The sequence below is a fragment of the Brienomyrus brachyistius genome, chromosome 14 (assembly GCF_023856365.1).
Source record: "Brienomyrus brachyistius isolate T26 chromosome 14, BBRACH_0.4, whole genome shotgun sequence".
Taxonomy (NCBI): Eukaryota; Metazoa; Chordata; class Actinopteri; order Osteoglossiformes; family Mormyridae; genus Brienomyrus; species Brienomyrus brachyistius.
Window position 1 is genome coordinate 24,931,821 of NC_064546.1, and position 27,724 is coordinate 24,959,544.

The 27,724-nt window shown below is 45.7% G+C and overlaps 1 protein-coding gene across 3 annotated transcripts in view; it reads left to right on the forward strand.

The window, feature by feature from the left end:
* Window positions 1-308: 308 nt before the first annotated feature.
* col12a1a (collagen, type XII, alpha 1a) overlaps window positions 309-27,724 on the forward strand; it is a 57,608-nt gene continuing 30,192 nt past the window's right edge. For 2 of the 3 annotated variants that reach the window (XM_048975375.1, XM_048975376.1), the window contains exons 1-23: window positions 309-603; window positions 1,584-1,691; window positions 5,916-6,032; window positions 6,453-6,596; window positions 7,086-7,139; window positions 7,462-7,725; window positions 8,371-8,535; window positions 8,680-8,853; window positions 8,963-9,253; window positions 9,437-10,039; window positions 11,151-11,429; window positions 11,569-11,844; window positions 12,845-13,117; window positions 19,427-19,696; window positions 21,725-21,994; window positions 22,687-22,879; window positions 22,979-23,103; window positions 24,882-25,031; window positions 25,140-25,259; window positions 25,357-25,521; window positions 25,625-25,771; window positions 26,252-26,394; window positions 27,341-27,470. In XM_048975375.1, the coding sequence (XP_048831332.1) occupies window positions 1,622-1,691; window positions 5,916-6,032; window positions 6,453-6,596; window positions 7,086-7,139; window positions 7,462-7,725; window positions 8,371-8,535; window positions 8,680-8,853; window positions 8,963-9,253; window positions 9,437-10,039; window positions 11,151-11,429; window positions 11,569-11,844; window positions 12,845-13,117; window positions 19,427-19,696; window positions 21,725-21,994; window positions 22,687-22,879; window positions 22,979-23,103; window positions 24,882-25,031; window positions 25,140-25,259; window positions 25,357-25,521; window positions 25,625-25,771; window positions 26,252-26,394; window positions 27,341-27,470 (4,423 nt within the window). In that variant the 5' untranslated portion in view covers window positions 309-603; window positions 1,584-1,621. The remainder of the gene's footprint in view (window positions 604-1,583; window positions 1,692-5,915; window positions 6,033-6,452; window positions 6,597-7,085; window positions 7,140-7,461; window positions 7,726-8,370; window positions 8,536-8,679; window positions 8,854-8,962; window positions 9,254-9,436; window positions 10,040-11,150; window positions 11,430-11,568; window positions 11,845-12,844; window positions 13,118-19,426; window positions 19,697-21,724; window positions 21,995-22,686; window positions 22,880-22,978; window positions 23,104-24,881; window positions 25,032-25,139; window positions 25,260-25,356; window positions 25,522-25,624; window positions 25,772-26,251; window positions 26,395-27,340; window positions 27,471-27,724) is intronic. The other variant, XM_048975377.1, reaches the window with a different exon arrangement.

Below are 27,724 nucleotides of genomic sequence, written 5' to 3' on the forward strand. Positions count from 1 at the left end.
CTTTCTCCTCCACCCGCATTGCAGACATTTTTATGTGTAAAAACGGGTACCTATGGGAAAAAAATTGACAAATGAAATGAATGTTTATTATCACTGGAAGCTTAATTTGTTAAGAGGTTATTAAATGGATGGATGCTTGGATAGAAAAGAAACTATTTGCCATTGTATGTCAAGGAAAGTATTTCATGATTAGTCTACCAAAACCAAATCGGGTTTTCCCACAATTTACGCAGAAGACCCGTGGGACAAAACACCCATGGAAAAAAATTATGGCCAATGAAGGGGGAGAGTAAGAGAAATATGCAATAAGTCACAGGAGCCGCGCGAGTCAAACCGTGCAAGGTTTCCCGCACGCGTTTCGTAAGAGCACACGATAGTAAAACGAGAATTGGGAACACCCCCCGATTAAGTAGCAGATTGTGGGGAATTTCTTCCCACTTGGAAAGAAGCTTTCTTTCTGGGACACTTGCAGTCGGACCTCCAAGTCAGCACGAAACGTCTGCCACTGCCCCCGAACGCGTCGATCCGCTGTTGGAGGAACTTCTCCACTGAAGAAATTACATTTTATTTTATTTTTTTGTTCCAGCAATCAGTTTTCCACAGGTTAGAATTCTGTTCAAAATGATTTCCTTCAATTGCTTAATATATACTCACAATTTGACTACGACCAAACTTGACTTGAAACCGAGAAAGAAATCTAAGTTTTTGTTTTCCACAGGGCACGTGCGTCTCATTAGAAAATCAGATGCTCTGGAAAATATTAAACTTCCATTATCGTGATTTGGAGGCATGTGTAAACTGAACGAAGGAGCTGGGTATTAGAATATAGTCTAATAAAGCTATAACAGTGATCTGTTCGTTAATTCAAATCCTTCGACCAAACGCGGTTATTTAAACGATTAACAATCGGGCAAACGCGGACAAGAGACGGAAATGTTTGCATCTTGAATATTTTCATATACGATTTTTAAACTGTTTTAAACATTATTTTTATTTATTTGTCCAGTGTTTTAGCCTAAAACATATAGGCTCCAATAAGCTCAAATTCTTTGATAAGTTCTTGAGTCTGCCTATCAGATAATAAAAAATATATATAATGGATAACCTGCCTTGAAAGATTTTGCATGCTGTGCACACGTGTCGTTGATGTGTATCTTAAAATTTCACTAAATTGCATCTAATTCTTATTGCATCGAATTCCCCACTTGGTACACTTAGGATTAGTTTGGGAATACCTTCAGTATCCCCGTCACATCCCTATGGAAATGACGTTCAGCTGTAGGCGCGCTTAAACCATCGAATGCCTCTTACCTTTTCACTTAAAGCGTTACAGATCTGAATTTTCAGTGATCTATTTATTAAATAGGAAACAGTTTTATGAGCCACGTTTTTTAGATAAATACCTGATGCTCCCGATTATCACCACTTAACAGTAAGACGCATTACAGGGAATTTAGCTGTTAATTTATCGGTGTCAGTTACAGCAATTTATCGTTAAATCGTGTAAGTTCTGGGCGCAAAAGGCACTGAAAGGTGGGAAGAGCGCGCGATTGCCGCTAACTGGGGTCACACTTTCTCCGCAGATCCATTCATGTGCTGCTGAGCTAAAAAAGGCTGCAAAATGAAGATGGGGCTGTTTCTAGCAGCGGCTGCGCTCCTCGCAGCGCTGATGTCCTCAGCGGACGCGCAAGGTAACGCTCCCGCGTCCGTCTCGCTCCCCCTTCTGTCCCCCTCTTACCCTCCGACTCATTATTTCGCATTATTTCTCAATTCATCTATCCAGAAGTTCCGATGATTTCTTGTTTCATCGCACTGGTTTTTGCAAATGTAAAGGGAAAAGATTATGGAGAATATTTATATGTGTCTATTAATCGTGTTAATCTTTGGTGTTGGATTTTTTTTGCTTAATAAACAATACACACAGAAACATGGATGTATGTGATTCACTTAAGTTCTTATGCACTGCGTCTTTTAAAGTTAGGCCTATCTGTTTGTCGGAATTTAGCCTACATTTGCGGGCTCTCCATCTAATTAACCTTTGCTTTTATCCTGATTAGTTGTGCATTTTGCGTCCAAATGTTTTCCAGTTTAATCTACTACAGGGCATCAGCAAGCGCAGATTAACTGTGAGAAACCTGCGCCCTGCGGTATGCAGTCGATATTCTGCATTTTGTTAAATAAATGACAGACTAGTCATGCATATCCAATCTTAATTTCACCGTGTCTGTAATCTGGAACATGAAGTCGAGGAGCTGAACAGGACGAGCCCAGTTTGGCCCGGACGCTGGGCGGCGCAGTGCCACTGGATCCTGCGTACGGTATCGTGCGGATTCGCAGCCAGCGGCAACCCTATAAATCACACAGGGGTCTTGGGTTAAGGCTCCAATTTCGGCTTCTGCTGGAGGGTTGGAAGCTTGAGGTGTGAGCTGAAAAATACGGCACCTCGGATTACCAAGATCTTTCCCTTTTTCAGTTTTTGGGCTAACTGTTCACAAACGTTATTTACTTGGGCCTAAATTCATTTTTTAAAAATTCCTAATAATTTGGGGGTTTATTTCTGGTTACCCGTGCAATCCTTTTCCACCTTTACAGTGTTATTTTAAAAAGTATGCAGAAAAATTGACAGCGTTCTTTTAACAACGGGAGTATATTTAACACTGCCGCTGTTAAAGTAACGCTGCAAGTTTTCTTTGTGGGAAAAGTGGGATTTTTGAGTTTTAATAAATATAGACCTATGTAATTGTTATTCGATACTCATAAAAAGGGTGAAGAACTGTTAGAACTGTGTTTACTTCTTTGCGGTTCAAACAATGTGCTTAGATTAAAAAAATACTCCTAGGGAATCAGGTAGCCTAACACCTTTTTGGCAACGGTGTTTATTAAAATTACCCTTCGCATTATTCCCTTTAGTTTCGCCTAACGGGTCTCCTTCCCGTACTTACAAACGGAGGCTCACCAGCAATCTGATCTGTCGGAGTAGTGCTCATTAAACACTTGAAACCCAAGAAAAATGATTAAAAACAGAACGCAAAGGCTGTCTGTGTTTTTATGCATCCTAACTGTAGGTGTCCAAAAATAGGCCCAATAAAAGCCTTTTCGAATTAATTCCCCTTTACATCGACGTGTCATTTCTATAATTCTTAATGTTTTTCTGCTAAACTTTAGAACTAGATTTAAGAGAACGACGATGTCACTAAATATTTTGTAACTCGATAAAAAGTGAAGAAAAGTCGTTATATGCCACAATGCCATTCGTAGTATACGGCTACTGTACTAAGTAAAATCTGCAATCATTACTGAAAACCAATAGAATAATTCAAATTTTCCATTGAAATGGAAAATGAAGTGTCCGTCCCATATCTTTCCATTAATGGCATGGAAAGATGTAACGTGAGTATTAGAAATTACGCTTTTCTAAGCGCAGAAACAAAAAGCCCTTTTAAGCTTCTTTTGGCATCTTTTATAAGTTCCCGTCCATATGGGAAGTTAATGTGCAGTAATGAACACTGTCAGCACATGCTGCGGAATTACTTTGGCATCTGCTCTGCCTCTGGTAGACACGATCCATCCGAGGCCTTTGCCGCACTAGTCGGGGGCTGAACAACCGCCTGGCTGAATATGGAGACGCGCAAATGGCTGGCCAACATACTGCCTGAATAACGAGAGGTTAAAAAAGTGTCTGGCCAAAATAACTGCCTGCATAGTGAGAGTGAAAGGTAAAAAGATTTGGCAAAAGTGCAGGACAAATAGTGGGAGATCTGGCCAGGGTATTGTAGAGACAGTGAGAAGCGAAAACGTCTGGTAAAAGAGTTTTTTATGGTTGACACATAAAAGAAATTTTGACATGATTAAAAAAAAAAAGGTTTTTTTTTTTCTTTTTTCAATTAATTTATGTAAAGATAAACATCGCTTTTGAAGGTGGGTTGAAATCCCCACAAGCAAGTTGTTTTAACCCTCAGTAAAAAAGATTTCTGGTGTATAAAAATCAATTAAACAAATAAATAAACAAGGCATAAAGCAGTTTTTAAATCTCACGATGCTCCTTTTTCTGATAATTTTTTGAGAAAATGTTATTTTTGTATGAGTCTGGGCCACGTCTGCTTTCAAGTGTGGCTTGCTCAGCGCTCCTTCAGGGAGTTTTTGAAGACTCTCCCCCCCCCACCCCACAGTGGGTTTGGAGAAGGGAAGGGAGCACGCAACGCCCCCTCCCCTGAGTTGGTCGGCCAGGTTGGTGGTCCTCCTTTTTCATGTACAGATCATGCTTCCGCTCGGATCACCTTGTTGTCCTGCCTGTGCGTCACATTCGTTCTGAGCTTTGGCTTCTCAACACTATTTTACAATGATATTCTTGCTCCACCCCCCCCCCCCCCCCCAGATTCCCCATCCCCACTTCCAGCAGCCTGGCTTGCCTCTTCAGTAAACAAATCCCAAGCCGGAAACATGCAGCTTTCTCTCCCCCTCTATTTCTGTAACTAATCGTATCGCTGCTTTTTCACACACGTTTATGTTAATAACTGCAGACACAGATGCTTATAGATGACCCTGCATGTCAAAAGCTGAAAGCAACGTCATTTCGTCTAACATTGATAAAGAGTCTTTCTTTAAAAATGTCAGGCATTTGAGGTTTGTTTTCGGCGTTGTTTATTTCTTCAGACCTCTCTGACCTCCTTGATCTGTGCTCTTTACCAATATAACCGAAGCTCCTTTCTTTGAAGAACTTCATCCTCTTTCTGCGATGTGGGTTCCCCTTGCCACCATAATGAAAAAGCCATCTTGCTCTAAGCTTTTCCCTCTTACCAGCTAAACAACCCTGAAAATAAATACCCCTGTCAACTTGGCCGGGGGTTGAATGGTGTCCGTATCAGCTTGTGGGTTCGATAACTAACAGCACCCTTAAAATAACACGATTCCTTTTCCTGGAAGTGGAACTGAAGTGGGATGCATGTGCACGGAGTCCCATAAAAGAATATCATTCTAAAATATGTTTACAGTCTTCATGTGTGGTCCTTGTGCATGACCTTGTGACACCCAGCTCAATGTGGACCATGCAGTTACTCCATTATTGTATTTTTCGTCATTTTGTTTTGTACACTTCCTCTGTATTTCGACTGTCTCTCCGTTTGGTTTGTGTACGCCGTTCACCATCGCTCCATGCCGTCTTGTGCGTACAATGCAAAAGAAAGTACACAAGGGTCTCTTGCGACGCATTGTGTATTCTTTTACGAGGTTTGCAATGGATGTGCCGTTGACTGTACGATACTTCACCCGTATGTCAATATATGTATCTGCACTTTATATATATATATATATGACATATGGTGCTATATTATCTTCGCCACCACTGTTGCCCGTAATCCGGCTGCCACGAGTCCATTGTATAATCGGTAACTCAGGAATGAAAAAAACCGTGCATCGTTGTGTGTGACGTCATGTTTTAATTCAACTCCATTCCATGTGAGCGGCCTAGCGGGGCTTAATGGGCATGTGTTGTGTTGACTTGCATTCAGCATGTTGAATCCACTCGATGTTTGCAGCTATGAAGGTTTTGTGTTGAGATGTTGCGTTTTTTTTTTCCCCTCCACTGTGTCCTTGAACCTGTGCTTGAGCTGCTGACCGTGGATGCCTGGTCTGGCAACTCAAACAGATGTCATTTTCCCCCCAAAATGGCGTCTTGCATCTATGTCATTTGTTTTTTTTCTTTTTTTTTCCTTTGTTGCTGTGGTGCTGGTTTCTGTGCGGTCACCTCAACATCGAACGTATTTAACTTCAGTCTTTCAAAGTGCTTTTTATGCAGAAGCCTCGTGCTTCGCTTACAAAAGTTAATGTACGTGTTATATCATGACGTATTACTTTATTTTTTGTACCTGCCTTTTTGTGCTGTGAATGTTGACATCGATTTACCCTTTTGTTTGCAGTTCAACCCCCCTCTGACTTGAAATTTAAAATTTTAAATGAGAACTCAGTGGAGATGTCATGGAGGAGACCTGTAACTCCAATACAGGGTTACAGAGTACAAGTGGTGTCAGACACAGGTGGGTGCCCCCGACGACTGTGGTCCTTGGTTCTTTGGTCGCCATGGAGATGACAGGGTGACACTAAGAGGGGAGCTCTGCGATAAACCGGTTACTCACCTCAGAGGAACCATAACGGCAGCTTCAAACAACTTTCTCTCTCTGACCACACAGGCAAAGGCTGCAATTAAATTCCAAAGCAGACATGAGAACATGGGAGAGAAAAATGTAGCCCAGCCTGGCATGAACTTTCCAAAAGAATTAAATGTGTTTGCCCAGCATTTTTAAAAAATTCAGCCACTTTGAATGATGTACAGAAAGGTGTTTATGTTTGTATTCTGTTGGCACCAGCTGGGCTCAGGTAGTGGGCTGTTCTTTGCACTTGTCTCTCTATATGATGATTGCAGAATATCCTGCTTTAATTCTGCTTCTTTTCTTCAGATGAACCTGCCAGGGAGTTAAATCTTCCAGCTTCTGCTACTCAAACATCCATCACGAATCTGACTCCTGATCTAGATTATGTAGTTACAATAACTTCATTTTACGGGGCGGAGGAAAGCATTCCCATCTTTGGCCAGCTTACCAGTGAGTGTGATGCCGACACCGGGAACCCTCCAGTGGCCTGAACGCGGTGGGGGGTGGGGCTGCCTGCGGGTGCAATTTTGTTATTTTACTGATATGCAGTGTCAAATGAGCCGCCTTTGGCCTGAGCCATGTATGTTCCGGAATGATCCGCGACATGTTTTCCATCCGTGGTTTGAGTAGTGGCGATAACATTGAATGAATGTCACCGGGAAGACGTGACAGTCGTTCGGTAAATTTCGGGAGGGAGTTTGCCGTTGAACACGGATGTAAACGATAGTGCTCTGCATCGTCAGTGTGCTGGGCTGATCGTTACTGTTGTTGGTATCAAGATACAGGAGCGACTTGAAAATGGTTTATTATGACACGTCGTTTTGCTTACATTGCAGAGCGCAAATGTAACAAGGATGTGTGTGCTGGTGGGTAGCGAGCGGCCGTCTACCCCATTAGCTGCTCTTAATTCTTGCTTTTTGTCCGTTTATTTAATTTCAGTTCAATCCAGTGACACGTATGCGACGCGGAAGCCCCAGGTGTCGGATGCAGTCAGTAAGTTCATTCGTCATTCTCTCTCCAGTCTGGCCTCTTCCAAACGGCAAAGCTAACTAACCCTCTGGGCTCGGCACAGGTGTCCTCCATGTACACTTGTGAGGTTAATTCGTTCGCAGTAGCGCGGAGAACGAATTAAAACTTTTGTTGTTATTGCCCAAAACTAACGTTCTAGACGTAGCAACTCCTAGTGCGGAAAACTTGAAATCTTCCGCTTTTCATCTTTTAGTGGTGTTTTTAAGCGTTTCTTCATGAATCTGTTTGTTTTCCAAGTCAGGCGAGAGCTGTGCTTGACCGTTTTGCTTCTGAATTTATTTCCCAGCATGCTCTGTCAGCGCCATCACAGACCTGGTCTTCCTGGTGGACGGCTCCTGGAGCGTGGGACGGGAGAATTTCAAGTACATCCGTGGCTTCATGGCGGCCATGGCCGGCGCTTTCGACATCGGGGAGGACAAGACCAGGGTGGGCGTGGTCCAGTACAGCACCGACACGCGGACGGAGTTCAACCTGAACCAGTACTTCAAACGGGGCGAGCTGCTTCGCGCCATAAACACCTTACCTTATAAGGGCGGCAACACCATGACAGGTGAGCCACACTGAACACATTGTCCTCCTAAATGCAAATTCCTGGAGTCTCATTTATTCATATGTATTGCTTTAGCCACTCATTTATTTTTTGCCGCAATTGGCGTAGTTTATATGAGTGAGAAATATGTGAAATATAATGTAAATGTTTTAAGAGCAAACCTCTGAATGTATGTTTCATTAATGCCGTTGGATGTAAGGATGCATCATCTGAGAAAGTGGTTTCAAATAATGCTTCATGAACACAATGACATTTATAATCCTCGCTGACTGCGATCGCACTCAGTCCAATGCTTTTAGTTCCATAGGTGACTGGTCTGTTCACCGCCAACACTTTGCGGAATCCTTCGCTTCCTGTTTCTATTCGATTTATTCCCTATAAAGTTTAATTTATGTTTGGAAGCCATGGCCAGCTTTGCAGGATCTAGTTTATCCAGGTAATAAAGTAATTCTTTAAGACCTAGTTAAGGCCCCCACGGTAAATTTTGCTCATCGGGTAGGGAGGTGGTCCCATGATATATTTTGCCAGCCCTCCTATCCATCATTCCCAGTATGCCAGATGGCTGGTCTATCCCTGAATATGCTATGCTATGCTATGCTAGGATAGCTTTATTTGAATACTAAAGGCTTTATTATGTCTCTGAAGGTGACGCCCTGAATCATCTGCTGAAGAACACCTTCACGGAGGCAGCCGGGTCCAGGAAGTCATTTCCCAAAGTGGCCATGATCATCACAGATGGGAAATCGCAGGACCCAGTGGAGGAACATGCAAGGAAGCTCAAGAACATTGGGGTGGAGGTTTTCGTCTTGGGTATGGGGCTTTTCCATTGTGTATTTACAGACCCGATAATACAGTAATATTTCCCAGAATGCCGTGTTTCCCGTTGTGATTCACCAGCACATATTTTTGTTGGACCATTACTGACTAATGACGGGCCATGACTGTCCATTACAGGCATCAAAGGAGCAGATGAGGATGAACTGAAGGAGATAGCTTCCACGCCTTATAAGAACCACGTCTTTAATGTCCCCAACTTTGACTTGATCAAGGAGGTGCAGCGGCAGCTTATTAATGAAGTGTGTGCTGGAGTTGAAGACCAGCTCGCATCCCTTGTGAGTGGAGAAGAAGGTAAGAACATTACATGAAAGCTGACGAGAAGAACCGTGTCAATAGTGGTTGATGAACTGACCTGACCTGACTGGTGGCATTAGTGTGAGTTTCTTGTTTGACTTCCCAGTGGTTGAACCGGCTTCAAACCTTCAAGTGACTGAGATATCGTCCAAGTCCATGCGCGTCACCTGGGATGCGTCCCCTGGAGATGTGACAGGGTACAAACTGCAGCTGCTCCCCATGCTGGCTGGGATCAAGCGGCAGGAGCTGTACGTTGGCCCCACGCTGACCTCAGTCACCGTCAGGGACCTGGCACCCGAAACTGAGTATGAGATTAGCCTGTTCGCCTTGAAGGGCTTGACACCCAGTGAAGCCATAATGGCCATGGAGAAGACCCAGCCCATCAAGGTGTCCTTGGGTAAGAACATGTTCAAGATTTCCTCATAGATACCAATGTGCTCCAGTCACCAACCGCTCTATCGGATACTTCTCTTCCATTTATGCCAGCATTGTACACCTAGGGTCTAAATTTAAGATTTCTCCGTTTTCTACTCATTGAGCACTATTCAATGGCCTTTTAATGTTTTCTCCCTTTATCTAGAATGTTCCCTTGGAGTGGATGTACAGGCAGATGTTGTCCTCCTGGTTGATGGCTCATACAGCATTGGATTGGCCAATTTTGCCAAAGTTAGAGCTTTTCTGGAAGTGCTGGTGGAATCCTTTGACATCGGACCCAACAAAGTTCAGATCAGCTTGGTGCAGTACAGCAGGGATCCACACACCGAATTTGCCCTGAACACGCACCATGACCGCAGCGCAGTGCTCAGGGCAGTGAGGACCTTCCCCTACAGAGGAGGCTCCACCAACACAGGCAAAGCCATGACATACGTGAGGGAGAAGATCTTCGTGTCCTCCAGAGGAGCGCGCAGCAACGTGCCACGGGTCATGATTCTAATTACGGATGGAAAGTCCTCCGACGCCTTCAAGGACCCGGCCACCAAACTGAGGAACACTGATGTGGAGATCTTCGCTGTAGGTGTGAAGGATGCCGTCCGCTCTGAGCTGGAGGCCATCGCAAACCCACCTGCAGACACGCACGTCTACACAGTAGAGGACTTTGATGCCTTCCAGAGGATTTCCAAGGAGCTAACTCAGTCCATCTGCCTGAGGATCGAACAGGAACTCCTCAACATTAAAATGAGAAGTAAGTGCTCTGTCATACGTGTTGGAGATGGTGTTTGCTAGAAGCCATGCTATCTAGCTCCATGTCTGGGAGAGCCAAGCATTGGTACAGTATTTGAGTATTAATTGGGTATGACACCTCTGATGGGGACCTGATGGCTGTAGAAAGGTGCTGCTGAGTAGCTAGTGTGAGATCTGTCCACTGTATCAATCACCTCTTATGTCATCATGCAATTTTTCCTGTTAACTGCCCCCATATTGCTGCCATAATATATTTTTTTTCTCAAGAATAGGCTTGGTGAATAACTAACTAAGCCCAGGCTAGTATATTTTTAAATCCATATGACACAGTCTTACATCATTTAGTGTGTAACCTTATGGGTTCCATAGGTCTTCACCAAATTGCTAGTGCCTGTCTGTAGTTACTTCAGAGACTTTGGGAGCATGTTATTTTGGGTAAGTTTCATAGCCATATGACGCCATTTGACTATGATACGTTTGTCAATGATCAGCAACCAAAACATAAAATGCTAAAGGCGAGAGTGTGAATGTGTTTTTCTTGTCTGTTTTCGTATGGAGATTAATTACAGCATTTAGCTTCAAATTTAGAATGAGTTCATTCTGGCACATTAGCCAAAGAGCAAACAAGTGCAACGTTTCCTGTCTCATAGACGTCCACTTCTTCAGATATCAAGACACTGGATTCTCAAGAGGATCAGTTACACAATTTGTTATCGTTGACTGTTTTAAAATCTATAGCAACGAGAGCCCTGGTGTTTTCTTGGACCTAATGGTGCTTCTCACTTTGTGGGTTCCTGCACAGCAAACGTTTTTATTTTCCAGTGTTTATCTTCTTGTTGTTTTCACAGCCGATGGCTTGCAGATAATATCTTGAGACTGACAGAAAGGAATTAATGATTCTTAGGTTCAGATCTGCCCATGAACCTCTGTGTGATACTGACACTCTGTTGTTTATCTTTCTGTGCAATTGTTAAAAAAAAAAACTGTCATGTGACTTCAGAAGAAGGTCCATCTGCCTGAGGAGTATTAAAGGAACATCAAAGATTTGTTTTTCGTCCGAGCTGCTGGGCACAAACCAGTACTGATAAATGGTGATGTGCTTTCCCTTTCAGAATTAATCTCACCGGAGTCCCTGCAGTTTTCCGAGGTGACTTCTAGAAGCTTCCGCACCACCTGGGACTTCAAAGGGACGGACGCTCTGTCCTTCCTGGTTCGCTTTAAGCCCTCGGCGGACGTGATGGGGGATTATGTCACCCTCTTCATTCCAGCCGGCACCTTGTCTGCCGTCCTGCCTCACCTTACTCCCTTTACCAAGTACGAGGTCAACGTGTTTGCCCAGTACGAGCAAGGGGACAGCTTCCCCCTGACTGGAGAGGAAACAACACTGGAGGGTAAATCTCCATTTTCATAATCGCCATCCTATCAAGCAAGAATGGGCATAGCTAGCAGTGTGTATGAGTCACCGGAAAGCTTGATTTGTTTGGAGAAATGTCTTGCACTGTTCCTGACCGCCGCTACTCTCCGTTGTAGAACAAGGCACAGTGAGGCGGCTAAGGGTATCGGATGAAACGACAGACAGCTTCCGGGTCTCCTGGCAGGCCGCCCCAGGGTCTGTGCTGAGATACCGGTTGACCTATGTGCCGGTCCAAGGTGGCGTGGAGATGCAGGAGGCGTTCACTGAAGGGCCGCTCACCTCCATTGTTCTTCAGGAGCTGTTCCCCATCACCACCTACCGCGTGTCTGTGTCTGCGGAGTATCAGTCTGGACCGGGACAGCAAATGTTCACCGAAGGCACTACCAAAGAAGGTGAGCCAGCGGGTCTCATGCTCACTGCGAGGCCCCGTGTGACCCTCTGAATTCCATTCCCTTGTTTTGTTCTCATGTGGCCGCTGTTGTCAGTTCATAGTTTGAAAGTCAAAAAAAAATAACAAGGAACAAGAGACAGACCTACAACTCCGGTCATCTTCAGCGTCATCGTGGGTGGAATGCGTTGAATAAGTGGTACTTGAGTACAGTGACAAACAAGTCAGGCTATTTTCAAAAGTCGTATTTAAAGAGGGTGTCTTTTCAGTGTTTAGACCGTCTCAGAGACATATGTTTAGTGTTGATTCATGTCACAGCCGCTAAAACACACACACACACACACACACACACACACACAGCTTCTTTTCTCAGCCTGAATGAGAGCCCGCATGAGACATAATTCCCCCCTTTTTGTCCTCTGCTGCCAAGGTCTTCGTCAGAACTCCTGCTTGAATATCAGAGTTGCGTTCCCTGGCTAAGACAAGAGCCAATAGATGGCAGAGAGGCAAATGCTTACATTACAGGCCTCGGTGCTCTTGAGACACTCAGTATACTGGTGTTTGTTTGAGACTTAATTAATGAGCTTATTTGCTTTTATTGGGCTGTTGCCTGCACTGATTGTGTGTTTTACCTCCATGTTAAACTAAGCGTTGAATTGAGGTAGTTAAATTTTTCAAGACACCTGAAACTGAATTTGAATTATAAAACTATTACCGATACCAGTCTCTCAATTCTGCCTCAATTTGATGCTGTGTGAAACAAACCATAATATATTGGAACTGAACTTCAATTATGTGAATGATACCATAGCAGAAATGCCTCACCTTGACACAAATTTTCTTTATGGTGAGTGATCTACTCCATTGGGTGTGCAATTCAGCAGTGTTGGCAGGAACCTCACATGCTGTGAAGACATGAATCTGAAGCCTGTGTAGATGTACTTCAGAACCAGAGGAACAGTATTGATAATTAGGTTTTAATGTTGTTCTTTTCGGTTCCTCAGCACGGGGGTCCCCTCGAAACCTGCGGGTCTTCAACGAGACCGTGTCCAGCATGCGGCTGTCGTGGCAAGCTGCACCGGGAAGGGTACAGCAGTACCGTGTGGCATATAAACCGTCCGCCGGCGGAGAGGGCAAGGAGATGATGGTGAGAGGTGACACCACCAATGCCCTTCTGAAGAACCTGGAGCCCGATACGGAGTACGAGCTCTTCGTCAGCGCGCGCTACACCTCAGGCCTTGGCGACCCGCTGATGGGAAGCGGAACCACCCTGGAAGGTACTGAACCCGATCTCTTCATCATCAACCAACAGCACACTGGTTAGTGATTGGGGGCAGCTGACAGAATAGCAGCTATTTACAAGACCTTGCAAGTTCCAACTCCCAAAGAGCTCCTGAAATTTGTATCACTAAGCTCAGTACTAAACTAGAAGTACCCTAATAAACCTGTTTGTCTGCATCAAGGGTTCAGAGGATCATCCAAGCAAGTTGGAAAACAGCTCCAAGCACAGCTGCACAACAAATGGGAACCTAAATATGCTGGAGCTGATATGTCATTCTCCCCTTAGGTATTATTCTGCCCTGTGGGGTGCGATCGTATTACTCTGCTTAACAGCCTATAATTCAGTTCCTAAAGACAGCCATCAATAATCACATCATAAGCTCTGGTAGTACTGAAACCCTTGTTTAAAGGTTCTGCAATCATGCAGATGTGCATGGAGAGAGCAGGCCAGTGCAGACCCCATGTTTCCATGAACAATGATGTTCTGGGCAGCAAACATCGAGCTTAGGAATCGCATGAATTTGGGTGCGGTGGCGGCCTCCGTCTGATGATTTATGGGAAGGTCTGCCTCGTAAAGGAAGAGGTCTCCGGAGTGTCACGCAGAGGCAGCTGCACTCGGTCGAAATGCGCCGTCGCAAGGTGCCGTGCAGGGTGGCATTCTTTCATTAAAATGGTGGATATGCGAACAGCGATGCAAATCTGCGAGGCCTGAACGGGATTTTCCTGCCCTGAATCCAACTCGGGTCGTTCAGTAGAGAAAATCACTTATTGCAGTTCTGCACATTTCTCTTACGCTGCTGATTTTCTCGAAGGGCGCGTGATCTTCCCATCTCCTCGGGGTTTCCTACAGAAACTTTCCTGGACGTGTCTCCCATGCGTTTCCACTAATCAGCAGAATTCCATTTCTCACTGGATTAGGGGCGTTCAGACTGACGGTCATTTATCTGGCTGTCACTTTCATCCAGAGCGACTTTGCACTGGAGTGCAGCAGTAAGTGCAAAAATCTAAAATTAATGAAACGCAGCTGGCAGCGTACGCAACCATGGATGGGGACTAATACGGTTGGCGGGATGGGAAGGTGACGTCATCCGGGGTTTATTATGGCGAGTTTATTGGATTGTTTAGAATGACACTAATAGTTTTCTGCAAATATTAGTCTTGAGAGCGCAAACGGATGAAAAATGGAAAATGAAATTCGGTTCAGTCGACCCCGGGAGTTCCTACTCAGCGAAAAAATTGCGCCGGTAATTTTGCATGCAGGTTTTTTTCTTGGTAGCTTCTGTTTCCTCCATCCATTCTCCCTGTCCATTTAAACATCCGTATCTGTAGTGCAGGACCCCAGCAACGTACGCTTTTTACTGTGGAGTCTAACACACCACCCCAACAGGAGAAAACCCTTTGGCTTTGTTTTCAGTCCCTGTCATCAGTAAAAACATTTTGAAGGACTGGGCCTGCAGTAGGTCTCTTTATCTCAAGACCTCGGTGTTGGGTCGGGGGGGGGTGACCTGGCAGGAAGATCGAAATAACAAGTAGTGAAAGGAGACCATCTGTTCCTAATATTGCTGCGTTGGCAATTAGTAGCATGACTCTGGTGGATAAAGACTCTGGGTAGCATGAAGTCTTGGCTTGGGTCACGCTGTTTACCTCCCGGGGGGCACGTGTCAACAAAACGGCTACTGGTTATCCATTTCAGTGCTCTTAATACAGCCATGAGATCCTGGTCTGCCGCTTGTCGTCTTGGGAGAGGAGCAAAAATGGATCATGAACCATGGCCTCTGTGTCGGGTGACAGTGTGGAAGCGGATGCCAAGCTGCTCCATTAAAAGTGCGGAAGGCATCTGAAAGCCTCTTTCTTGTTTACTGCTACGCCACTGGCCAGATGTAGCACTGCACATACACCCAGGCCGCCTCATTCTCACGTGCTACGTCAACCTGGTGTTAGCACTTAGTCGTAATACTTCTGGCCAGTTGCTGTGCGGGGAAAGGAATGTTGTCTGTGACACCTAACATATCCTACACTCCATCTTTCCAAGATGCATACTATGAAATGTTGCATGGGGGCCCTCTTCGAGCCACCGAATGCGAGCAGAGCTGAAGCGTGAGTTGTCATGTGCGGATGGTGCTGATGCTGTGCCTTCAGTGTCGAGTGTTTTGGGTCCAAAGTCCCAGTTGTGGATTAGAAGCTATGAAACACGATGGTAGGACAGCGCCTCTGGTGGAGAGCTGTAGCTTGGCTGCGTTTAAAGACCTCAGATACCCGGAATTAGGGCAGTGGAAGCACATCTGGGGGGCTCTTTTTTTGTCTGTTGCGTGCTCACTCCCAAGTCTTGCTCATGAAAACATCTCAAGGAGAGTCGTGTGGATTCTCACGCCTTGTAACGAGCATGGCGACACGCATCTGTGCTCTCAGCATCATAAATGTCTCCAGCTCAATGATGGTGTCCCACGCCAGCTCTGTCCCCCATCAGCTCCTGAAGTTACTGACTTCCCACACTTGTCGCTTGTGTCTTTTTGCCATGGCAACCGGATGTTTCTGACTGCCCCCCACCAAACCCTCCCCACCCCATTGGACAGAGAGAGGTCTTTTGGACCTGATATCGGCTGATGTCGATATTTGTGGCAAACGGATAAGGCTTACGCAATGGAGACCTACTCCCACATGGCTCGGAACGAGGCAGAATGAGTCTGGCGAGGAAATCAGGCCTGCCATTCACCGCCCAACACTGAATCGTTGTCATTGACAGTTATGTAAAGCAGCCCGTGGGATCATGGCATTTTCCGGCCCCTCCCTGTCTTCAGACAATAGCGCGTGCTTCATTAGTCGGCGAGCACTTTACGCGGTTCTCTTGGATGTCTCTCGGCCCGTCGGATGTGCTGACTCAGTGAGTCGCCCCCCCCCTCCAGCCAGTCTGCCTCGTCGTCAGAGGCCCCAGGGTTCCCCGTGGGGGTGCTTGCTGAGTCTGTTCCCGTTCCGGACATGTTCCTCGACGTCATGAATAACACACTGACTGCTTTGTTCCTGGTTCTTCTGGGAGGTCAGAAATCCACAATGGATCAGAAAATCCATCTGAAAGTCGTCTCGGCTGCGACGAGCACCTTGCAGGCTGCCGCTGGAAACAGATGTCCAGCGCAGAGACATTACTTATGTCACATGGAAATGGGCCTTGTAGCTTATTTACAAGAAATCATTAGGCTTTTTTGCAGGATGATCTACCACGAAAAACAGAAAAGGGGTCGTTTTTCCTTGAACTAGTGCTCAGGTGTTGATAGGGGCACATCAGCCTCTGCGGTGTCGAGTAACACAAGCGCATACAGGTGTTTTTCATTTCATTCTGAGGCCAGAGTTCAGCTCGGTAGGTCTGAACACCGCAGGCAGACCTTGTAGCTGTGGAGAGCTTGTTCAGGGTGAGTAAGAACATACGTGAATCCCCTCAGAGGTATCTACCTTCCCCCGCGTTCCCCAGACTCTCACACTGGCGTGACCAACCGGCCCGGCTTCCTGCGGTCCCCAGAAATGAGCAGGAGAGGAGGTGGGTGAGGGGGCGGATAGCTCTTCCATCTGTGGAAAAGAGAAGGAGAGAATCAGCACCAAGGGCATCGGTTAAATAGGCCGATTTTTACGAGCAGCATCCGGAACATTCCATCGGAGAGGCACAGCAGGGCGGCTGGTGGGGATTCGGTGCCGGAGCTGGAGAGAACTGAAAAGAAGCAGGGTAAAGGCACTGAGTGGGTCTCAGTTACCCCTGCAGAATGGGGGGGGGGCATTCGTGCTCCTGTCTGTAACCAGGCTCCTGCTCTCCAGCACCAACTCTGGCCATCAGAGAGATTAAATAAGTATTCCAGACACGGGCCAGAATCAGAGCACGTACGATTTGCCTGGTTAAAAATGACGGCGTGACGTAACGAGGACTCCAGCTGTGACGGGTACACCGTCTGTAGTGCGTAACGCATTTTAGTAAAAGTGCGTAGCAGGTGGTGGTTGTGGATTAAACCGGAAATTCGAAACGCGATGCCCAATTGAGGGGAAATTACGCTTAAATGGCCTTGGCTAGCGGAGATCGCCACGTTGTCGAGGAGTTTATGGCAACAGGAGAGCGACGGTGCCGATTTCCAATAATCAGTGCATGGTCTTTGCCACTGGCGCGTTACGAGGGGCACGGAAAGCTGGCCGGCACGTTCCCGAGTGTTATGATAGTGTCGCTTTCCACACAGCACCGTAAACCAATAGCTCGGAGTGTAAGTGTTAAAAAAACTCTCCTGTGCGCTGAGGCGCCACTGGGGAAGGTGTTGAATTCAGTGTGGTTCTGGTTTCCTGTCTGGGGTTTTAAGTGGCTCTGGAATATGTGACAGAATGCCGGAGGAGGCCCCTGAATGTGTCGGACCCACATGTCTGGGTGAGAGAGAGGCTGAGCGCATGACACACAAATCTGATCGGATGAGAGGGAGACGAGATCTCTGCCAAGGCTGTGGTGGATCCCCCTGGAGGATTTGCACTTACACGCTGAAACTTTGAATCACGCAGCCATATTACTTATTTAGCAGATGCTTTCATCCAAAGCAAGAACCTAGAAAAAACAGAGAGAGAGCCCCTTGAGCTAAGGGTCTTAGTCAGCAGGCCCAGCGGTGAAATCATTTTGATAACCCTGGGATTTGAACCACCAACCTTCTGATCATAAGAACAACAGCCTAGCCCTGTGGACCCTTCCCCCCAAAAAAGACTCATTTGTTTTTGCTCCAGCCGAAATATACTTAACTTTTTGAAGTACATACCTGAAATACAATGATTTCAAGCCAGATTATATTAAACATTGTTTCAGGGGTTATTGAATCTTTTGGTAGCGATTCAACCTTCTGTAGTACAGTTTTGTCTCATCAGTGCCGTTCAGTATATAAATGTTCCTGAAGAGCTTGATCTCAGTAAACAACTAAAGCGTCGTACGGTGAATTTTTGGACATCTGATATACGACACGCAATATAAGATGATGATGTTTTTCACTGGAGCTTCTTTGGGAGTTGGAAACAATTAGTTTGTTACATTAGTGGGAGATTTGGATCCATGTGCCGTACATATTAATAACAAAAAAACCTGCAAAAAGCATTAACCTGCAATCCTGTTACTTTGCCCGGCTAAGGAAAGCCAGTCTGGAAAAGGATGTCGGTCTGGCACCTCTCACTGGAATGCTCCAGTAATTCCAAGTCCCACTTATTCTTCTTAATGCTAGGATCAGGCTTTAATATAACAGCCATACAGAGGGTCTGTAAGCATTTACATTTGAATGTTGAAAGTGGGGTTTGGCAGTGTCTGTGCTAGACACTAGAAAGGAAGTTAATCCTGCTGAATTAGGAGGGTACATTTATATATGGTGTTCTGAGAGGCCTAAAATGGAGGTAAGGAGGTAAAAAAATGACCATACTGTGATTTAAAAAAAAAAATCCTCTTCAGCAAGCCATATGGCTGGACCAGATGTCACGGGAGGGTTTCTGGGGACATTCTGACCAGGTGAAAATTGTCACAGCTGCAGGAGAACTTAGTTCTGGAAATGGATCACTGAAATAATACTGTAGGTCTGAAATTCCTTGGGGGTGGAATTTTTTTTTAGGTGGGGGAAAAAACTGTCCCCCCTACACATAAGTTGTATCGGATCTCTGCAAGGTCAGCCACCCAGCAGCCAAGAGGCGTTAACGTGAATCTACTTGTCGCTGTTCATCCCCTGTGTCTGCCTGCAGGGAACGTAAAACAATTACAGCTTATTTTTTTTTAACCTCCAAATGTGACTGGACTGGACTAAGGGGCTTAATAAGATCATCCCCTCCCTTTCGCTTGAGGGCTTGCTGCTTTCTGGAACATGCAAGTTCATTAGCAGATGATTAACGCCTGAAAAACCAGGACAGGTGGCTTAATGCCTGCTTCAGTCAAGATGGTCAACACCAAGCGGGCTTAGAAACAGTCTAGGCAATTACTACAATGCGAAGATCACACAGGCAGGCAATGTTATAGTTGATAGGCAAGTGGTAGGTATTATTTATTTAGCAGATAGTTTCATCCAAACAACTGATAAAGCAGGATAGTCCAGTCCCTGGAGTATTTGAGGCTCAGTGGCCCAGCAGTGAAATCTCTGCCTAACATGCGGTTTAAACCAACAGCCTTCTGACCATGGGGACATTCCCTAACCCAAAAAGCCACACACTGCGCTGCAACAAAGATTTTAATTTACATTTGTAAAATGATTTCTTAGTCCCTTAGGGTGGTGATATGACATGTTTCCTGACTCATCAGTGATATTTGGTTCTTTATTTTTCCCCAGAACTGGGTTCCCCTAAAGATCTGGTCACCAGAGATGTGACAGACACCAGCTTTGCCGTGCTGTGGACCGCTGCCCCTGGCAACGTGCTGCGTTACCGTGTCACGTGGCAGTCACTGTTCAGTGACGAGTCTGGAGAGAAGACCGTCCCTGGCGATGTGACCAACACCGTACTGGACAGGCTTACCCCGGAAACTCGATACCAGGTCTCCGTCTACGCCACCTACCGCCGTGGAGAGGGGGAGCCACTCGTCGGAGAAGAGACCACAGATGGTATGTTGATCTTTCCTTCTTATCTTGTACCTTTCACAAAAGTCGTTCCCTACAAAAGATGCTGACAGGATGAAGGTATATTGATTCATTATACATATTGTGACTTGGTCAGCAAGTCCCAACCCAAATTCACGATGGGTTGGGGGGGGGGGGGGGTGTAGCTGGTGACCAAAAACTGAGAAACCATGCCGTAGAGTAGTGTGATCCAATCCAGTCCTTGGGTACCCCCAGACAGTCCACATTTTCCCAGTACAGGTGTGCTGGGAGATTGTCTGTCTGCGATATAGTACAGTGTGATTATGTAAGTTATTAGACCTCTGTTGTGTTCTAGTTAGGAAGTCCGGCAGGGAAGGGCAGTGGTTTTCCGCAGGCCTGTATTAAACCCCATCAAGATGATCCAGTTGAGTGTTAGCATGACGGTACTTTGAATGTTCAGTGCCGCTCAGGTTTCAGTGCTTGGGGATCCAGCCAGGCTCAGGGGGTCAGTGACCCCCATCTGCACTGGAAAAACAGTAAAGGATTCTCGCCTAAACCGTTTGGAGAAGCCCACACTACCCAGGTGAAGCTCTCGTATTTTAAGTAGGACTTTTTTTGTTTAATACCGGCAGCGGTTGAACTCTTGCCCCCCCCCCATTAAATCCTTTGTCTGGGAAGCGGTGACGTGGGTCTCACAGGAATGCAGGGTTGTGGGGGTCCCACGGTGGCGTCAGGCGGCTGTTGCATGCGCGTTCTAGTGCTGGTTCACGTTCGGTCAGCCATGGTGATGCATCTGTGTGACACATGATCTACTGGGCAGCACCTGATGTCTGTTACGCCGGAGGGTGTTCAGAAGTCCGCCTGGAAAAGTCCGTATATCCCAGCCAGTTCACATATGAAACAGGAGGTGGAAAACGCTATTGCTGACAAGTAGGAGCCATGGGGAATTCATGAAACGTGCTGACGGACAATTATTAAATAGGTATTTTATTTATTCTGGAAAATAGGTTCAGGTACAATTTAAATGGGAGACAAGTCAGGCATCTGTTGGGATTTAAAATTTTTTTTTCCATGGTCAGTGGAAAAACTGGATTCTCAGAAACGTGTCGTGTCCGTTGAGGCCGACGGGTGCCCTGGAACATTGGACGTCACTCGATTTCCTTTCATAAAAACCCTCCCGGCCACTTCTGGGCGTGTTAAAAAAAGAATTTTCCTGGGATCATCCCCTTTCACACTTTCTGCCTTCTGCTAAGCTCACTGCGGTCACCGTGGGTTTCGAAAAGATGACGGAGGGGAGAATTTGCAAGCCTGTTAATGGTGCGACGCACAGCTCAAAGGAATCGCCTGATGGGCTCGGGGGTAAAAGCGGGCCGCGGATCGCTGCAGCTGTGCTGTAAAGCCCCTGCGTTTGACCAAAGGATTAACACCTAAAGCCAGGGAATTAGCAATCCCTCTGTCAAATGGCAAAATTCTCATGAAGCTAATAACTTCACCACAGACTGTGCAATATGTGCTTTAAAGGAAAATAATGTCTTGGCAAATTTTTAAACATCATCAGGCGCAGTGGTTAGCATTGTTGCCTCATACCACTGGGAGCAGAGTTTGTGTCTCTGCTGTGGTTCCACGCGTGACCATGTTGCATTTCCTCACTCTGTCATCGTGGGGGTTTCCTCTGGGTTTCCCCGATTCCCCCACAGTCCAAAAACATGCTAAGGTGAACCGGCGGTACCAAATTGACCATTGGTCTGAATCGTGTGTGTACCCTGCAATGGGTTGGCACCCCAGCTTGGGTTATTTCTGGGATAGACTCCAGACCTCCCCCCGCCCCCCCACCACCAGCCTACATAGGACAAGCAGGTATATAAAGAAAAACAGAATCCATCCATAATCCATCCATTAACGGCTAACTCAATACAGGGTCGCGGTAAAGTTGGATCGTATTCCACCAGGCATAGCGCCCAAGGGTTAGGATAGCTGGGATTGGATTCCTTCAGAAAAAGAATTTAAATGGTTTTTTGCTAATTGGACCTTTTTTTCTCTTTATCCCATTAGTTTCTGCTGCAGGGAAAGCTCTGGTGGTCTCGGACGAGACTGAGAGAACCCTGAAGGCCACCTGGAAGCCCGCTCCGGGCAAAGTGGTGAACTACCGGGTCTCGTACCGGCCCGAGGGCAGCCAGACGCGGCCGATGGTCGCCAAGGTGCCCGGCACCAACACCTCCACCATCCTGAGGCGGCTGCAGCCCATGACCACCTATGACATCACGGTGGTGCCCGTCTACAAGCAGGAAGAAGGAAAAGCAAGGCAAGGAGTAGGACGGACACGTACGTTGGTCTATAATTAAGCACGTGTGACGGGAAGCAGGGCTGGGCGACCTGGCGGCACGGCAAACGTATCGCAGCTACTCCTGACGTTCCGTGGGTTTCGATGCCCAGGAGAACATCCTGGCTGCTTTCTCGAAGTTTACGGTCAGACGCTTAGCAGTGTTTAGCTCCAAGTATTTCACAGATAGCAGCGATTTACTAACTTTTAAAAACCTGAGGTAGAACTCCACAAAAACGGCAACATCTAGAAGGATGGTTCTGGTAAACCCAGTACTTCTTTAAAAAAAAAAAAAAAAAAAAAAAGGAAGATTGTGATACGTACCGTGCATCAAAAAAAATGCCTGAAGATATCCTGGCATGACTTTTGAGACCATGTCACCCAACCCTGGATAGAAATGCTCTGTATGCTGTATGTGTGGGGTGGGAGACAGGGGGTGGTTATTGCACAATGTGAAATTCCAACATGCTAATTACTTTAACGGGATACCGTTCGCTCTGTGCACTTTAGGCTGGAAAGGGTTTAGCTTTCTCTCCTTGTAGCACATGAATATTAAACTGACGCAGATAGTAGTAAATTCAGACTCCTGTGTAATTCCAGCATCATCTTCCCACTTGTCAGCTTTCCAGGTCTCTCCTCTGTGCTGATATCAATGCATCTTCTTTGTTTCTTTGTTTGTTTGTTTTTTGGTTAGTCTCACCGTACAAGTCGCCAAGAAACCTGCAGACATCTGAGCCCACCAAGCACAGTTTCCGGGTCACCTGGGATCACGCCCCAGGAGATGTGCGTGGCTACAAGGTGACCTTCCACCCCGCGGGTGACGAGGTAGACCTGGGTCAGCTGCTTGTTGGGCCCTATGACAACACCGTGGTGCTGGAGGAACTGAGGTGTGTGAAGAAATCGCCGGAAGTCGACCGTCGCAGGGCGGAGCACGGTCTGACCGGTTGGTGGAATACTGACCCAGAAACCATGGTTTCTACTCACAGGGCTGCAACCAAGTATACAGTGAGCGTGTTCGGAATGTTTGACGGAGGTGAAAGCATGCCATTGGCTGGGGAGGAGAAGACCACCCTCTCTGATGGGCCAGATCCCCCACCATTCACTGTGCCAGGTGGGAACCGCCCCAACCAATCCTGCCAATCAGGATGTCCAGAGAAGGTCCTACACTGGAAACATTTGCTACGGTTAAATCCCACGTTGATACAACTTGCCTTTACATAACATACTTTATATTATCTCATAAATGCTTTACTTATACTCTTTAATATCACTATAAAATATTTATAGGTTTTCCAATCTGTGGAATACAACAATTAAAATACATATATAATTTTTGCAAAGTGAGACATTTTTTAAAAGAAGCATTTTGTTCTCTTTTTCCATTTCAATTTTGGAAAATATTTTGTCGTTTATTTTTCTTCCCCCTTCAGTAGCCGCAGAAAGGATGAGTTTTGCTGCATGCCTTCCCACTGAACGTACACTTCTAATGAATATGCCATCTGCTAGATTCTTTTTTGACACATCAAGTTTTTTTTTTTTTTTTCGTACTAAAGCAAAATGGAAAAAAAAAATGTCTGCTTGCAATTACAAATGTTTTACAACCTCGCACATCTGAAGCACTGGCCGCCATTGGTTAGCGTGAAAATGGAATCCGTTATGTTTTTCATATAAGACTCCAGAGTCCCAATGACCTTGGGCTGAAATTCCTTCCATAATCAGTAACAGTTGAGGGAGAGAATCCGTCTGAAAGGGGCAGAACCCAAAGGTGTGAAAATGAAGTAGGAGGGGCTACATTATCCAAATGATATCCTAGGAACACTAACCTGTATTACTCCTGCAATACATTTCTGTCACAGCAAGTCTATTTTTCCAGGAGCTCTCACTGAAAGGATACTCCTCTGTTAAAATAATTTTCACAGTGGCAAGCTTTAGCATGGATCGAAATAACAGGTCCCCTTGGAATGACTGAAAGATAAACATTTCAGTGAAAAAAGATCCAACGCAATCAATCTAAGACAAAGCACTCCCGGTTTAATGCCAAGTATATCAATGACAAATACCGGAAACGATAGTTTGCTAATTTTGTCGGATATAAATTAACACCAGGCCAACACCTGCTTTAACTGATATATCTTTTCAAAGACTTTCGGGATCCAGCCTTTAATAATTTTTCTTTTTATTACTAAGTTACTGAGTAAAGGCAGCCAGCACAAAACGATCACTGAGCACAGAGTATCCGCACACATTTTTGGACTTCTGCTTGACGGGGAAAAGCCGATAAATCAAATGTCATGTAACTTGTTTTCAATTGCAGACAGTGGCAGATTGCGCAACGTGTCTCTGCCCTCTCACGCATTGGAGGGGAAAATCCTTTTCATCCTGCAGGTGTCTGGAATAGCAAGCGCCGGACGGACGAGGAATGTGCAGTAATTCTCGCTGGAGAGCATCTCGTATATCTTGTGTCAAGAGGGTGTCTTTCGTGATTTGATGGAAGGAATGCCCTGCCTTCTGGTCTCGGCAAGGCTGGAAATTTCACGAGATATATGGAATTGCAAGCAGGAAGACACTATGAACAGCAGGACAACTGTAATGCTTTTAAAACTGTAATGATAGGAAAGACTGTAATTATGAATTGAAGTTGTGATGGAAAGTGTGACTTTGGTTGTGTCTGTTACATCTGCTGGATAGTGTGAATCCATTACATCCTCTTTTGACTTCCCCCTGCTTCTTTCCTACTTGATCTTCTGAAGCTTCAACAGGTGTTACCTTGTGTTGTCTGTCTTGCTCCATAACCCATCAAGAAGTTCACCTCTCATTCGTGTGTCTTCAGTCCAGTGGGGAGAGTACGTTTCATTGTCTGATGTGGTCTGATGTTCTCTGGAATCTCAGAGGTGGCGTGCAGGACCACCGCTCAGGCTGACATCGTCCTTCTGGTGGATGGGTCATGGAGTATCGGGCGTCTGAACTTCAAGACTATCCGATCATTCATCGGCCGCATGGTGGGAGTGTTCGACATTGGACCGGACAGAGTGCAAATCGGCAAGTGATTCTGCAGCACAATTTGAAGATTCCAGAAGTGCTTCTACAGTTTCCATGTTTGTCTGTAGATGCTGACTGTGTTGCTCTGTATTTGATTGCTTTTCACAGGTCTCGCTCAATATAGTGGTGACCCCAAAACTGAATGGCACCTGAACACTCATAAAACTCGGGAATCGTTGTTGGAAGCCGTAGCCAACCTACCTTACAAAGGAGGCAACACCTTGACAGGTGACTTTTGTAGTTTCAAAATGGCCGCATTTTGTAAACTGTGTTTTGACATTCCATTGTTAATGAAACATCACATGCTTTAATCTCGCTTCCTCAGGTCTGGCTTTAAATTACATCCTTCAGAACAACTTTAAGCCTAATGTTGGAATGCGGCCAACCGCCCGCAAAATTGGAGTGCTCGTCACTGACGGCAAGTCACAGGATGACATCATCGTTAACTCCCAGAAGCTACGTGATGAGGGCATCGAGCTCTATGCCATCGGTGGGTATATCTTCGAGTTCCAAATAGCCCCGAAAGCTTCTGTGTGTAATTAAATTTGAACTCCTGGAGAATGAGAAGCATCAACAGTAAATGCTGATTTTAGGTGTCAAGAATGCTGACGAGAACGAGCTTCGGTCCATCGCCTCAGACCCGGACGAAATCCACATGTATAACGTGGCTGACTTCTCCTTCCTCCTCGACATTGTGGACAGTCTCACAGTCAACCTTTGTAACAGCGTGAAGGGCTCAGGTGGGCCCTGTCTCCTCCTCCATCTCCACTGCTCTCAGCTCCGCTCTCTCATTTCTAGCTGTCCTTCAGTTGCCCTCCTTACTCCCTCTTGCAAAACCTGGGCCTTGACTGATGCCATGACACAATTTATGCACATCATCTGAACTCTGACTCAAGCAATCGCATGTAGACAAGCTTATGGCTGACACACGCTGTTTGTACTGATCGTCAAAAGAATCCCAGCACAAGTCCAGGATTTATAAACAAAGTGATTACTTCAAGCAATCGGCATCAATCCCATTTAGTGTGTATAAACAATTTAGTACGGGAGGCTTAGAGGCCCACCAAGAGCTGCATGAACTGGTTTCCAAAGAGATCCAATAGACAACGTGCAGTGTCATGAAATGTCAAGTGGTGTGTGTGAGGACAAAATATACAAATCTCTCAGAATGTTGGCTATTTCATCACTAATGTTGATGTTTTCCTATGTTTTCTTGCAAGATGCTGGAGTAGGGGCACCTACAGACCTGGTGACCTCTGAGGTGACCCATACCTCCTTCCGGGCCACTTGGACTGGACCCAGTGAGCCGGTTGATAGATACCGCATACAGTACATGACGGTTTCTGGAACCCAACCTAGAGAGGTGAGCCCTGTTGTTTATCAACCAGTACCTTGACTGTAGAGCCCTACGGTTTTCTTGTTGACCTGTAACTACCACAGGAGTGTTTGCTCTCTGTCCTGCATAATATTCTGGCTTTTTTGCTTCTTAAATAGCACTTATACTTAGGTGAATCGTCTGTGCTCATGGTAGATGACAAATAGAATGAGAGCAAATACAGTAAGATTAGCTGATAAATCGCTACAGCTTGCGTACAAGCTCCCATGAGTGATGTTATCACAGCATAAGAGTATCACATTATCGGAGATGTTCCATAGCTTCAGGCAGACATTCTTGGACTGAGGGTTTGAGGTGACGTGATGGAGACATCGCCATTAGCGTGTCCAGAATATTGCTACATGAGCTGTTCGTTGAGATCAGATTGATCAGAATCCCTATTTTTGAGGTCTTCATCTTTCACCCTCTTTCCCCCGAAAAAAAGTGGATCTGGCCCCATTCCACACACTTTTACTAGTGCGAGCCCTTTGCCAGGACCTGTCTGCGTAATAATGATGGGGTTGACAGGGAGGTTTCCATGTAATAGGCCTCAGGGCTGTTGCTTCGTCTTCAATTACATAACAACTGTCTGGATAGAAGGTTTTCAGCTATACTCCTATAAGGTTTTGTTTAAAATAGCCAAATTAAATACTTTGCCTACTGGCAACAAAATGATTCGAGTCCAATGAATCTGGCTTTTATTTCTAATGGTTTTGACTATGAAGCGATATGCTCTGCAAAGCCTTGCTTTGTTTCGGCATGCTTAACTGACAGTAGCAGAAGTTACTATGAGCTGTTTTAACATAATCCTATATCTCAAATTTGGATGTTTTGTGTTCCCTTAGCCATGGCGTTAAACTTGACGTGTAATCCGATTGGATTCAGGTTCCCAGTGACTGACACTTTTACCAATGGGGAATCTTTGTTCCTACAGATGTTTGTTTCGGGGACAGTGACCACTGCTGTGTTGAAGAGCCTGACCCCCTTGACAGAGTACATCGTCAATGTTTATGCTATGCTTGAGGATCAGACCAGTGAGCCATTGAAAGGCACTGAAACTACCTGTGAGTGTCCACCATTGTCCTTTGAATTGTCCTTTTATTCCATACTGAAGCAATACAACTTTTATTATTTATCTTCTTTTTCCTTATACAAGCTTACTGTGCAGTTGTGTGTCATATTGCTTGTTGGACTTCTTCACGATCCCTGCAAATGGATTGTTGGGGAGGGGCGGCAGGTCGGGGCCTGGTAGGGTGGCAGGACATTTATAGTTGGCTTCAGATGTTGGGGAAAAAACGCTACATAAAAATAAATTCAA